Below are 13,906 nucleotides of genomic sequence, written 5' to 3'. Positions count from 1 at the left end.
TGGAAAAGCCTGACACAAACAGCCCTACTAACTGTCCTCATTTTGTGCACAGCGCTTCCTTCGGGGGTCATCTGTAGGTCTGGGAAACTCTGGCAAAGCCGGATTTGGGTTTTAGGAACACTGAGATTGAACCCCACGTCTTGTCCAGGTGGGAGACACTGTTGTGAGCTCTGGTAAGCGCCGCCTCGGCCCCACACTGGGCCATCAGCCCGGAGCGACACCGTAGGAACTTGTCGCTCAGGCGTTAGGGCAGTTGTTTTTGCACCCTGGCCCTAGGACTGTAGTAACCTCCCTGCGCATTGGAGGAGTAGCCTCCCGGGTTCCCCGAGGCCGCCGGTGGGCTCCCAGGGGCGGAGTGTGAGTCTCCGGGGGCGGGGCCTACGCCTCCTGAGGCGGCGCGGGATGACGTCCGGAGTCCAGGCTGAGGGGCGGGGAGCGCGACAGTCGCCTGACAGACGCCTGACAGGGTGGGCCTGTGCGCTTGCGCTTGATCTGGCGCCTGCGCAGTCGGCCGGGCTCGCCTTCAGCGCCCTCACCCGGGGGGGTGGGGAGGGTCGACCCAGGCAGGGCGGGGCGGCACCTCGGCTCCCGCGGCGAAGACACCCCGGGAGCCAGGCGCCACGCGTCTGGGCGCCTCTCCTTCCGGTGAGGGGCTCTGGGTCTGTGGGGCGGGGCCTCATGGAGGCCGGCGGCCCCGGGACCTGCGGAGGAGGGGCTGAGACCCGGGGCTCGGAGGGGCGGCTGGCACCTGAATCGAGGGTACACTTCCGAGTGACAAGGTTCATCATGGAGGCAGGTAACCGCGCCAGGAAGAGGGCGGGACGTGGTGGCCGGAGCCGCAGTGCTGCCCTTGCGTCCAGCCGGCCCCCAGCCTGTCACGGGAGCCGCGAGCAGGCGGGCAGGGGCTACTGGAGTAGGGGACCCGCTTCCCGGAGGAGGGGGACCTGCCAGACGCGGAGCTGGCGTGGCTGAATGGAAGGCAGAGACCGGGCCTACCCTGCCCTAGCGGAGGCTAGGCCTGTGGGTTCTGGCCTCAGCCTTGACGCCACGCCCTGCCTCCTGGGCTTTTGGCCGTTTCACGACTGGCACCTAGGCCCCAGGGAGGATGTGGCAAGGGACTGGCCCTAGCTTAGGAGGTGCCTTCCGACACACCTGTCTCCCAGCATAAGGGTACGCGGGCACTTGGTCACATGGAACCTTCTGGAACATGCCATTGGTGGCGCTCCTGACAGGTCCCGTCACAGCGAGGACCCAAGGCACACCCTCCGTTCTGAACCCTGACACGGTGTCCCCTGTCTTGTTGGGCACCCCTGCTCCCAAGACTGAGGCTAGGAAGCCAGTTGTATTTCCGTGCAAAAATTGTTTCTCTGTCAAAAATGCTAGGCTGTTTCCGATCTTGGTTACTTTGTGTACACCCTGTGGAAGAGGGGTTTAAGTGTTTCCAACTGGCAACCCACTCCAGTATTCTTGCCTGGAGAATCCCAGGGATGGGGGGAGCCTGGTGGGCTGCCGTCTATGGGGTCGCACAGAGTCGGACGCGACTGAAGCGACTTAGCAGCAGCAGCAGCAGCAACCCTGACTCGGCGTCCACTGTCGTGTTGAGTGCCGCTATTCCCAACAGGGGAGGAAGCCAGTTACATTTCCATAGAAACATTGTTTCTCTGTCAAAAGTGCTACATAGTTTCCAATCTTTGTTACTTTATGTACACTCTGGGGAAGAGCGGTTTGAGTGAGTCTACTTTCAAGTCAACATAAGTGGACTCTGGAGAAATAGTTTAGGACCATTAATCCCAGTGGTGTGTACATTTAATTTTCAAAACGTTTTGAAAAGTGCATAAAGAAGGATGGCAGTGGCCCCTCATATATGCCACATATATGCTTGGAAGGTCTGTGTAAACCAGGAAAACATGCTACCCTTGGAGGCTCACATGTAGCAATACCACCTCATCTGACATCTCTGAGAATGATGGGTCCCATGTAGGAACTGTCTGCATAGAACTTCACTGTCTAAAGTCAAGTTTAAACCTTGACATGCTTAGGTTTTACTAAGTGCTAAATGCTGAAAGCTAATGCTAAAATGTTTGCATATGTCCTTCCTCTCATGTTTTGCACATGCCCTTGCTCTCTCTGTGTGAGGCTGAATACTGGTCCACAGATTGCCCCATCCTAATCCCCAGAACCTGGGACCGGTAACCTCATGTAGCGAAAGAGATTTTGCAGGTGGGATTAAGCATCTTGATGTCAGGGAACTGTTTTAGATGATCTGCTGCACCTGATATAATCAAACCCATCCTTAGATATAGAGGCAGGAGAAGTAGACGGCAGAGGAAAAGGCCATGTGATGATGGAAGCACAGTTAGAAGATGCTGCACTGCTGGCTTTGAAGCTGGAGGAAGAGGCCACGAGCCAAAGGTTGCAGGCACCTCTAGAAACTGGAAAGGGCAAGGAAATGGATTCTCCCCTGGAACCTCCAGAAGGAACCGGCCCTGTAAGAGAAAAAACGTGTTGTTTTTAGCCAATTTGTTTATGGTAATTTGTTCCAGCAGCTCAAGGGAACTAATACATCTTTTTAGGTAGAGGATGTTGAACACAATTTTAATGATCATTGGTGATTCTCCACCTTCCCTCAGTCTGTGGGGTGTCAAGTTAACCTTCCCCTGGTCATTGTGAATTTGTTTTAGTTCTGTGACCCAGTGCAGTGATTTCATTAGTAGCTTTCTGAGGGATTTAGGGCTTTTAAGGCCTAAATCAAACTATCATGCTCCAGTTTTTGAGTTCTTTCTGTTCCCTTTTCAGTATCTTGCTCTTCTTTCCTCAAGCCTGGCTGTGGCCATTGATGTTGCTTTTCTCCTGCTCGGCCTGTGGTTGCCTTTAGCAGTCACCCTGTTTCCTTTGCTTGCCTTTTCTGACCCTGTGGACTAGTACCCTAGTGCATCAGAATCTGTGGCATCTGTGTGGCACTCAGAGACCTTTTTTCCTCTTGTCACCTTGGCAGGGTTTTGGTTACGAGCTGCAGAGGTGGGAGTGACCTCTAGTTAAATGCTTCCTCACGTGGAAACAGACACACAGCTGGTGCTTTCAAGATGTGCAGAAAGGGATATGCCAGGAACAGATCGGGGAGAAGTTTGAAGCCTTGGGGGCTTGGGAGACATGAGGAACCTGCAGAGCTATGAAGGGAAGGCTGCACTTGAGTGTGACCTCCAGGGGCTCATTAGCCTGTCAGAGTCTGACAAGCCTGCCTCTAAATTCCTCAGGTCAAGGACCCCGTGGAAGGATCGGCATCCCCTGTCAGCTGGGCCCTGGGCTCTCGGTGGTGTCTGAGCAGGCGTGTGTACCCTCAGTGCCCAACTCAGTGGCACACCTCACACTTCACAGGGGGTGAGCTCTGGATGAAGCTCTCCCCTGCGTGTTTTCTCTTGGTAGGTGTCAAGCTAGGGATGCGGTCCATCCCCATCGCCACCGCCTGTACCATTTACCATAAATTCTTCTGCGAGATCAACCTGGATGCCTACGATCCCTACTTGGTGGCCATGTCTTCCCTTTACTTGGCCGGCAAAGTGGAGGAACAACATCTGCGCACGCGTGACATCATCAATGTTTCCAACAGGTAGCGGCTTCCAGTGTCTCCCAGGTGCCAGCAGTCAAATTCAGAAGGAGGCACCTGGGTGGCCTTGAACTGGGGCCAGGAGCTCCAGCAGCAGAGGCAGAAGTCAGTGCAGTGTCAGAAGTCTAGGGGAACCTGTGCAGCAGCAACTGGGGCCAGATTTGGGGGAAACCTCAGAGGCCTGATGGTGTACAGAGAGGGGTGGAAAGAGGCTGTCACAGGCTAGAGCAGAGGAAGCTTGCAGAGGGGCACCAAAGAAGATTCTCAAGGTGTCTTGGACAGGACAGATCAAAGCAATTGGGTTCTGGGGCCGTTGTCCTATTTAGATGGTCAGAGTCGCCCAAGAGTGTCTCTCACAGCCCTGGGCCTGAGTAGCCATGTTCCTGTTAGGGAAGAACGTGGGGGTCCAGCCAGCTGGATGGGCTGCGCCAAGGCCCAGTGGGTCTGGGAGAAAGCAGTTTCTGGAAAGTTACTGACTAGCAGTGCATCATAGCCCTTCTAGGAACTCTGTAATCGTTAAGGAAGAAAGCTATTTTGTGCTGCTTCTCTTTTAATAAACAGTTAATGGAAAAGCACTCCCCACCCCATAAACATGACAGGTTCACGATGTACCGAGAATGACTAGGAGAAAAAAACAGAGAGAGCACTGCAGGGGGGGCAGCTGGAGTCCACTTGTAATTGCCAGGGCCCAGCAGGGAGGCCGGGTGGGCACGAGGGGAAGTTGTAGGGCTCACTAATTGGATGTGGGCACCCAGGTGGGTTCTGTGGGGAGCTCAGAAGACGAGAGGGGAGCTGGGAATGATGACTCAGTGGCTGAGAGTTCTGATCACTCGAGTGTAAATCCTGTTCCCGTACATCTTAGTGATCTTGCGTAGGTGGGAGTCTTGTAGACAAATAAGGTGTACACAAGGACAGAAAGATCTGGAATGAAAGAAAGACAATCTGGGAAATAGCTGAAATACTTTTATGTTTCTGAGTGTGTATCATCCCTGTGTTTAAGTACCTTCCCTGAGCCCAGACTGAGTGCCATGGGCATTGCCACCCCCGGTGCAAAGAGCCCATGTCTTGCTGAGTGCCATGGCACAGCCACTGGGGCTGACACTGGAGGCAGCTTCTTTCCTCCCTGGTTCCTGTTTTTATCCCCTATGCAGACATGTAGGTGGACCCTATGCTCGTCGATGGCAGAAGAGCTCTGGTGTGTGTATCTGGACGCCCCATGATGGGGCTCCTGGGGGCACCCCCTTCTATTGCCAGCCATGTTGTTTCTCTGTTCAGGTACTTCCACCCGGGCAGTGACCCCTTGGAGCTGGACTCGCGCTTCTGGGAGATCCGGGACAGCATCGTACAGTGCGAACTGCTCGTGCTGCGGGTCCTGCGTTTCCAGGTCTCCTTCCAGCACCCACACAAGGTACGTGTGGCGGGGGTTGGTAGAAGGGCAGCAGTCACTTATGGTTCCCAGAGGCATGAAAGTCTTTGCTCTTTATCCGGAAAGTGCAGTCACTTGAGCCTGGAGCCACATGGGGCCCCGAGGAGGCACAGTGACGCTCGGGTGGCCTGTCTCATCCCCACTCCCAGGGTTCTCAGGCAGCTCTGATTTCAGCTTCTGCCTTTCTGCCCACTCGGCTGTGGCTGAAAGCTGGGATCCATGTGCCCTCTGAAGCCTGTGTCTGTCCCCAGACCCATATAAGTTGTGTGTTCACTGACCCACAAAAGCGGAGGCAAGGCTGGTTTCATGACCTGCTGGAGTGTCTGTTCCTGGGAGTTGCTACTCCGCCTCACAGCTCACACGCAGCTCATCTGTGCAGAAAAACCCTGAGAAAAGCCATGTCACTGACTTCACTGCTAGGAACACATTCCTCCCAACAGCAGAGCTATCACAGAAAGTAGCCCTGCAGCAGACTCCTTTGAGGGCCTGAGGCCTCATGTGGGTAATTTGTGGGTGGACTGCCGAGAGAAGGGGGAGGCACTGTGATGTGGGCCTCTGCACTGTGATTTTGTCTATTTCCCATTGGAATTTTTGTCAAGTGAGTTGTAGATTTAGAAGGAGTCAGAGGAAATAGCCCAGCCTCCCCAAATGGCATTTTGCAAAACTCGAATAAATACAAGATAACAGTCAGGGTGTGGGCACTGATACAGCACCCCTGCCCAAGTTCCGGGTGTTGCTTGCTTGTCACATGTACTGGTGGCCACTGCCTTGGTTAACATATGAAACAACAACTTGGTCACCATGGAGGCCTTCCTATTGCCCCTGTTACCATGTCTTCCACGCACCACCTCCCTAATCCCAGAACCCATGGTGGAGATGCTCAGCAGTCGTGGTTTGTGTCAGTGCGCAGTGCAGGGCTCCCCTCCCCGTGGGCTCAAGGAGAGCATGTGTTCAAGCAGAATAGGAGCTGACAGTCAAGCTGGAGGATGTTCAGAGACTTGAGCTCCCCTGATGTCCTGTCTCTGGCTGGCCCGTGGGGGCTGTGGTCTGTTCTGCAGATCAGGCTGCTGTTTCTGAAGCTTTATGTTTGGGCTGGGCCAAGGGGGGAGCAGAATAATTGCTGATGGTGTCCAGAGCAGGGCCATGTTGATAGAAAGGCCCAGGCAGGTTTCAGGAGCTGGGTTCAGAGGACAAGAGAGGGCGAACCCGTGGGGACCTGGGGTGAGGGTTGGTGGAGGTGGACCTGGTGGCAGGGAGACGACATCTGATCTGTGATGTATACACACCGTGGCAATTTAGGAGAGAGAGGCCAGCAGGGGGAGGGCCTGCAGACTCCCAGTTAAGGAGGCAGGTGATGGTGGGGGGCAGCTGACTGGCGTGTCTTTACAGTACCTGCTCCACTACCTGGTCTCGCTCAAGAACTGGCTGAACCGTTACAGCTGGCAGCGGACCCCCGTCTCCATCACCGCCTGGGCCTTGCTACAGGACAGCTACCACGGGGGGCTGTGCCTCCGCTTCCGGGCTCAGCACATAGCCGTGGCAGTAATCCACCTGGCCCTACAAGCCTATGGGGTCGAAGTGCCTGCTGAGGCCGAGGCTGAGAAGCCATGGTGGCAGGTGAGGTGACTGCATTGGCGTGTGTCCCCCCCACCCCCCCGCCCCCGCCTTTTCCCTCCCTGAGGACCTTCAGCAGTCCCCACACCAGGTGTCAAATGTCTTTGTAGTAATTACCTACAAAGAAAGATACAGGCTACTGGGGAACCCTGAAGCTTGAAAATATCCTGTTGCCATAGCCAAAGCTGGGCTCTTCCCCCTTGATATTGTGGATGTTTGAGGGGTTCACATTGGGCATTGTTGGGTGCAGGGTGGCACCACTAGCCTCCACCCACTGGATGCTGAGACAACACAAGCGGTGTCCAGACATTGCCAAGTGTCTTGGGGTGGGGAGGGGATCACCCCTGGTTGAGAACTACTGAGCTCAAGCAAGCACTTTTATTGCATTGAGTGAGAGCTTGCTGTAGATGAGACATCAGTAAGTCTGGCATCACATTCAAAGTATCAGGGGTGCCCTAAAATGACAGTAGGTTTTACTGTCTAGGCTGGTAGGTAGGTTTTACTACCTAGGCTGGTAGGTAGGTAGATAGGCGATAGATACAGAGATGGATCAGTGATGAGTGGATGGCCGGATGGATAGATGTTACAACGGGAATGTCGACGGATGATGGATGGGTGGGTGGATGAATGGATAAATAGAGGAGATAGATGACAGCCCTTCTCCTCAAGACCAGCTGGACCCAGGCAGCAGTTTATTGAGAGCTGGGTCAGCTGTGTCTGCCAGAAAGGCTGCATGCAGTCCTAGCAGGTTTCCCTCAGTAGTCCCACCATTGCTTAAAATGGGATTTTGAGATCATTCTTTGTTTTTCCTTTCCCATGCTTGAAATCTGCTGTTCCTTTCTTCATGAAACGAAGCTCATTGTCCCTCCTCGTCCTGGAATGAGATTCCATGTGAGCAGACTTTGAATTGCTGGAAGACTCCCCCTCTTTGTGCACTACCCCTCCCCTGCAAACCTACAGTGGCTGCCTCCCCCTTCCTGAGCACCCCCCCGCCCCCCGCCTCCGCCAGGCTGCCCTTCTTCAGAGATAGCAGCTTCTCTCTGTGCTTCATTGTCCTTTCCTGCCTGTCTGTCCTTCCCCCTCTCCTGAAGCCAGGGATCTTGTCTGCTTCATCAGCGGCCCCAAGCCCAGTGCCTGGGCCTGGCGGGTAGTAGGTGTGCAAGTGTTGTCGAACAAAGGCATCTGTGGCCCCAACCAACCTCAGGCTGGATGTAGCCTGATGGCAGCTTGGAGGGGGGAGCGGGAAGGGTGGCTGTGTGGACAAAAGCATTGCTCTGTGCTGGACTTCTTGGGGACTTCCAGATCGTGTGACCCCCTGCGTCCCCCCTCTGTTGAATCAGGTAGTGGGCCTCTTTTCTGGGTGACACACTTCCCCTGGATGAGCCTACTTCTCTGGGCAGCATAGCCGCACTTCCCTTGTTCTTCGCTCTCTCTGGGTGGCTCTGGGCTCCGTGCACTGGGGCTCTTGGGCCCCCTCTGGGCGTGTGAAGGCCACCTGCTGATGAGAGACACCTCCTGCTCACGTGCTCCCAGCTGCCACCTCTGTGATGCCACTTGTCTGCTCTGGGTGGGCTTCCCACGCTGCTCAAGAGGCTTGACATCCCCCCGAAGCCTGTCTGCCCTTGGGTGTGGTGGTGGCAGTGGGGCAGCCCTTGGCATCCAACTGCGTTGGTCCTCTTGGTGGATGACGCTCCAGCTCTAAAGCAGTAGTGAGTTGTAGCAGGACTCAGAATTTCCATCCTTTTTAAGGCTGAGTGCCGTTCCATGGTATAGCTGGTCTGCATCATGTTAGTCCATCCTCTGTGGATGGACTCTTGGGTTGCTTCCAGATTTTGGCCCTGGGCTACTTTTTAATGGTCATTTCTTGGCTTGGGGTCTCCAGAAGCATTCAGGTAGTGGATCCTGACAAGCAAGCCCGTGTTTCTGAGATATTCATTTTCCACCCAGAGTGCGGGAGTAGGGGGGTGGGAGGGGAATGGCTGGATCTTCCTGAGCTGGATGGGGAGGGCGGGGTTTTTTCCAGGTCACTGTCTCCCACCTGAGATGACAGCCCATGATGGGTTCAAGCTTCCTTGGGTGTCCATGCAGCAGGGGGGACTCAGGTCCAGCTTTTGCCCCGGGTCAGCCCCAGACCTGGAGCCCAGGCAGCAACCCCCAGGCCTGGGGGCCACAGCATCCAACCAGGGACTCCTTGTTTTGCCTTTTACTTCTGGTGTCATCAGGGGTCCCCAGAAGCACCCTTAAGCTCCATGTGTCACTGGGAGGATTCCCAGAGTTCAGAAAAGCCATTATACTCATGGTTATGGGTGTCAGGGTTAGTTCCTGGGGAAGGATGCAGGTTGAAATTAGCCAAGATAAGAGGAATGGAGGTATGGCCCAGGAGAGAGTAGGTCCAAGCTCCCAGGTCCCCCTCTCATCAGGCAGGGCTTAGCAGTCCCTTCCCAGGAGCAGGGCCAGGGCCAGACCTTACTTGGAAACAGGCAGGGTTACCCCTTTCATTTGGGCCCCTGGGGACTCACCTTGCAATTTTATAAGCTCTGTGGCACAGTCAAGGGGCAGTCTGAGCAATTTCCTGGTGGTCCAGTGGTTAGGACTCTTGCATTCTCACTGCTGGGACCTGGATTCAGTCCCTAGTCGGGAATTAAGATCCCTCAAGCTAAGTGTTGCCACCAAGAAGAAAACAAAAAAAGGTGGTCTGGTCCAGGCTAGAGAGCAGGTCCATGTGTTCCTCGCGGGCTGGCCTAGGGTGGGGTGTGTCCAGTCTACTCCTGGAAATGGACCCCCCAGAAACCATGGAGCTGAGAGCCTATGGGTAGGAGCCTGTGATCTGGGCCCAGCTCTGTCACCAGCTCCCCATGTACCCAGGACAAGTCTCCTCTTCTGTGTGAGCTGGATGATCACGAAAGCCTCTTCTGTCTGGAATGGTCTCCAATAGCAGAGTCCCCATGCCATCTCCACTCCTGTGTACTGTGGTTCTGTGCTTAGTGGCAGGTACCTTGTTTAACCCAGAGGGAGTCTAACCAGAGCCTGTTTTCCTTCTCCTCCTTTTTAGGTGTTTAGTGAAGACCTTACCAAGCCAACCATTGATAACATTGTGTCTGATCTCATTCAGATTTATACCATGGACACAGAGATCCCCTAAAGCCCTGGTCCAGGCCTCCCCAAAGAGAAGCCCGGGACGCTTGGCAGCCTGGGGACAGCACTGCCAAAGGGCCGTGAAGGCCAGCCCCCAGAGGACCAGCTGGGAGGGCTGGTGAAGGCGATGACTGTCCCCAGCAGCCGTGGTCGGGACAATGACGAGAGTCACGCCTTCAGCGGGCAGGCTGAGAATGTACCGTGTGGGGCGGCTCAAGGCCAGTCGCCGCATCAACATTTGTGCTTTGAGAGGACCTGACTGCCGTTGAAGAGTGATGTTATCAGCAGGAAAATCTAAGAAGCTATGGGACTGCACCCCTGGGGATTTTTTAAAAGCCAAATTTATAGAAAGTATGAATGAATGTTCAACATAGATGGAATTTTATTTTGTGTAATAAAAGATGATAGAAATCAACTGAGATGCCCAGTGTTTGCTCTGTAGCTCGTGCTGCCCTAGTGGTCTGTGGGTACCATCCAGACTCGATTTCTCCTCAGAGGCTCTCCAGGTAGAATTGCCCTTCCTACAACCTGAGGTGCCAAGGGCAGACCCTCCACCACTTCTGGAAGGGCAGGATGACACAACTTGTGCACATGTCACAATGGCACCCCCTAGAGGAGCCCACGTGACCTTCTTCCTCTGCTGGGATACTTGGAGGGCTTGGCAGTAATTCTGCTTGGTGAATGAACTTAGGTTAAGGACTATCATTTGAGATCAAGAAATCTAGATCTGACCAAAATGTATCTAGAAAGTTACAGATTTTTTTAAAAGTGCCGAGATGGTGAGACTAGATGCAGAGTCTAGTTAATCTCCAGCCCAAATGTCCTTCTTCCTGGGAGAAAGGATCCAGGCTCCATGCGTGCTGGTGGGACTGTCCTTCACCATGATAGTGTGGGGCCTGGGGGACTGTCCCAGGCACTTCACTGCATTTCCGAGCTTGTCACCCAGGGAACATGGGCTCTGGACACTGGCCACCATGCCCTCTGGCACCCACAGGTGTGGGAGCTGGTTGGCATACCTGGGGTCCACTCGGTCAGGGGCATAAGGAGGAGTCATACCTGGGTGCTAAGTCAGGCAGTAGGGCTCCCTTGAGTTATGAAGTGACTGTGTTATTTGGCTTCAAGGTGAAGGATATGAGCCAAGGTCCCCTTTTCCACTTTGTTCTTCCCTTTGAGGACAGAATTGGTGCCCAAGCTCTGGGCCTGGGCTCTGAGTGTGGATGGTGGAGGGTGAGGGCCTGGCTGGGCTCTGAAGGCGGTGTTTGGCTTTCTTGCCAGTCCTTTCCACTTTGTGCTTTCTAAAAACCACCTTGCTTCCATCACCCCCTTTCTCCCCACAGGCTGGGTGTAGCCCCCCACCCTGGGACTTGCCTGGCCTGCATTGACTAGCTCTGTCCTTGGTGTCCCCACCCCAGCTGAGAGCCACAGAGCTGAACTGGGTGAGCTCTGGGCTGCGGGGCTAACAGCAGCCTCTCTGGAGGTTTTGTGGCCCTAAGTTTCCTCTCAACGATTATCAGGTATCAGGCAAGTTCCTTTGTCTCAATGGGACTCAGTTTCCCACTGTGTAAATCAAGCAGGTTAGACCAAAACATTTCAGAGTGTGATAGCTATTTTAACTCCCTCAACCCACGTGTGTTATCTGTCACACTGCCCTGGGGACTTAGGAGATCACTGAGGGGTTGTCTTTGTGTGTTGTCATTGGAACAGAGGTAAGGAATGGTATTGGGACATATGTGACACTTTTGGGGAATATGTGACATGGCCAGCTCTGCTTTGTAAGGACAGTTCGGTCACAATATGAATTAAAATCTGGTTCAGAGTGGTTTTCTTTTATTTGCTTTGGCTTCCTATTACTGAGACTTTGTAAAAGATAATAGGGATTAAAGAGATACGATCTTCTGCCTTTTTTATTTTAGGTTCAAAAAGGTCAATAATGAGAGATGAAGATTTTCTAGAACCCCAGGCCTCCGGGAACTTTTTAGTCCAGAGCGCATCTTAATTAAAGTGATAAATACTTCCTTGGCCTGTCAAGCCAGAGAAAGGAGAGGGCAAGCCAGGTCCTCGGAGGGGCTCAGTCCATCTCTCCATCTCTTCTTTTGTAGCTGGGATGGAGAGTCTGTTGTCCCCCAAAGACATGGTCACGTCCTAAGCCCCAGAAACTGTGGAGATGGGACCTTATTTGCAAATAGAGCCTTTGTAGTGTCATCAAGGTAAGATGCAATCTTACAGGAGTAGGGTGGCCCTCGTGCAATATGCCTGGTGTCCTTTATAAGAAGAGAGAGAGACAGACGCATACCAGGTGGAGACACAAGCTCAAAGGGACAAGGCCCCATGATGATGCAGGCAGAACTAGACTTATTTGTCTATAAGCCAAGGACTGCCAGTGATGCCAGAAATGGGAAAACTAGAATCTGCCTTCTGGCCTCCAGAACCAGGAGAGAAGAAAGGCCTGCAGCTTAGGTCCCCTGAGTTCATGGCACCCACCCGTGCTCCCAGGCTGCCTGCTGATAAAAATGGCTCCCAGCTTTGTGAAGGGATGGGTGTTGTAGTATTTTCCCTGCCTCAGGGCATTGGTGAATGACCAGTTGTTTTTTTTTTTTCCCCTTGGCAACCTGAGTCCTATTTGCTCATGGAAGTCCACGGAAAACAGAAATCAGATATAGATGAGTAATATCTCCCCAGAAGGCACAGCTATCTTGATATGGTGTTTGGCCCAACCCCCACTGACTTCACCTTCTTATTTGAGAGGACCTTATGTATCAATGAAGCCAGAACTTCTTGCTATTCGTTTCTCTGCTGTTTGCTGCCATTTGCCTTTGACCTTTTCTGAAAGTATGGCCTCAGGTGGTTGGGAGGGAGCTTAGGAGCCATTTTACTTGTTTCTCGGCAGTTTCCCTGGAAAATGCTCCCTCTGGCACTGCCAAGTCTACCAGGGTGATGTGCACGGTGGAGGAATAGAAATACGAGGAAACAGGATGCAGGGACTTTGGGCCCTGTTTCCACAGGAGTCATTTGCAAATCATGAGCCAGGGTTACCCTCGTGGCTCTGCTGGTGGGGCAGAGGGGCTGGGCCATGCAGCTTGGCTGTCCCCAGGACAGATTGTTTGCACAGATGGCCCCAGCACAGATGTTCAAAGACACCTGATGTGTGAAGGCATGAATGGTGCAGTGACCCTCGGAGCCAGTGAATGAGGGCAATAACGGGCTTTCTTTCCATGGCTTTGGTTTAAAGAGGAAATCTGTGATGGCAACCCTTGTACACTGCTGGGGGGAATGGAAAAGGGTGCCATGGAAAATGGTCTGGCTGTTCCTTCAAAAAGTAAATACAAGATTACCATAGGTGGAGAACAGTGTGGAGATTCCTTAAAAAACTGGAAATAGAACTGCCATACCACCCAGCAATCCCACTGCTGGGCATACACACTGAGGAAACCAGAATTGAAAGAGACACGTGTACCCCAATGTTCACTGTAGCATTGTTTACAATAGCTAGGACATGGAAGCAACCTAGATGTCCATCGGCAGATGCATAGATAAGAAAGTTGTGGTACATATACACAAGAGTATTACTCAGCCATTAAAAAGAATGCATTTGAATCAGTTCTAATGAAGTGGATGAAACTGGAGCCTATTATACAGAGTGAATGAAGTAAGTCAGAAAGAAAAACACCAATACAGTATATTAACACATATATATATGGAATTTAGAAAGATGGTAATGATGACCCTATATGTGAGACAGCAAAAGAGACACAGATGTAAAGAACAGACTTTTGGACTCTGTGGGAGAAGGTGAGGATGGGATGATTTGAGAGAATAGCATTGAAACATGTATATTACCATATGTGAAATAGATTGCCAGTCCAGGCTTGATGCATGAGACAGGGTGCTCAGGGCTGGTGCACTGGGATGACCCTGAGAGATGGGATGGGGAGGGAGGTGGGAGGGGGGTTTAGGATGGGGGATACATGTACACCCATGGCTGATTCATGTCAATGTATGGCAAAACCCACTACAGTATTGTAAAGTAATTAGCCTCCAATTAAAATAAATAAATAAATTAAAAAAAAAAGATTACCATAGGATCCAGCAATTCCACTTCCGGGTATCTACTGAAAAGCAGTGAAGAC

The 13,906-nt window shown here is 52.8% G+C and overlaps 1 protein-coding gene across 7 annotated transcripts; it reads left to right on the top strand.

Moving 5' to 3' along the window:
• Positions 1-538: 538 nt before the first annotated feature.
• Positions 539-10,194, top strand: CCNQ (cyclin Q). 7 transcript variants are annotated; one of them, XM_061408953.1, is made up of 7 exons: positions 706-796; positions 2,298-2,488; positions 3,424-3,607; positions 4,880-5,012; positions 6,420-6,647; positions 7,500-7,535; positions 9,697-10,194. In XM_061408953.1, exons 3-7 carry the CDS (start codon positions 3,438-3,440, stop codon positions 9,784-9,786), a joined length of 657 nt encoding a protein of 218 aa, XP_061264937.1. In that variant the 5' UTR covers positions 706-796; positions 2,298-2,488; positions 3,424-3,437; the 3' UTR covers positions 9,787-10,194. The 7 variants fall into 7 exon arrangements, with proteins under 7 accessions (XP_061264934.1, XP_061264932.1, XP_061264935.1 ...); XM_061408952.1 differs by lacking the exon at positions 706-796 and adding an exon at positions 807-2,220; XM_061408950.1 differs by lacking the exon at positions 2,298-2,488 and having other exon boundaries at positions 539-796; positions 9,757-10,194.
• The last annotated feature ends 3,712 nt before the right edge of the window (positions 10,195-13,906 follow it).

This window comes from Bos javanicus, chromosome X (genome assembly GCF_032452875.1).
Source record: "Bos javanicus breed banteng chromosome X, ARS-OSU_banteng_1.0, whole genome shotgun sequence".
In the NCBI taxonomy this organism is placed as follows: Eukaryota; Metazoa; Chordata; class Mammalia; order Artiodactyla; family Bovidae; genus Bos; species Bos javanicus.
Note: the sequence above shows the minus strand (reverse complement) of the source record. Positions and strands in the feature narration are given on the sequence as shown.

What these genes read in the sequence shown, in the direction of transcription:
- CCNQ (XM_061408948.1), top strand. Translation starts at nt 679, where the DNA reads ATGGAGGCCGGCGGCCCCGGGACCTGCGGAGGAGGGGCTGAGACCCGG. An exon ending in CCTTCCAGCACCCACACAAG is followed by an intron (nt 5,013 to 6,419) that starts GTACGTGTGGCG and finishes GTGTCTTTACAG; the next exon opens with TACCTGCTCCACTACCTGGT. An exon ending in CTGAGAAGCCATGGTGGCAG is followed by an intron (nt 6,648 to 7,499) that starts GTGAGGTGACTG and finishes CATGAAACGAAG; the next exon opens with CTCATTGTCCCTCCTCGTCC.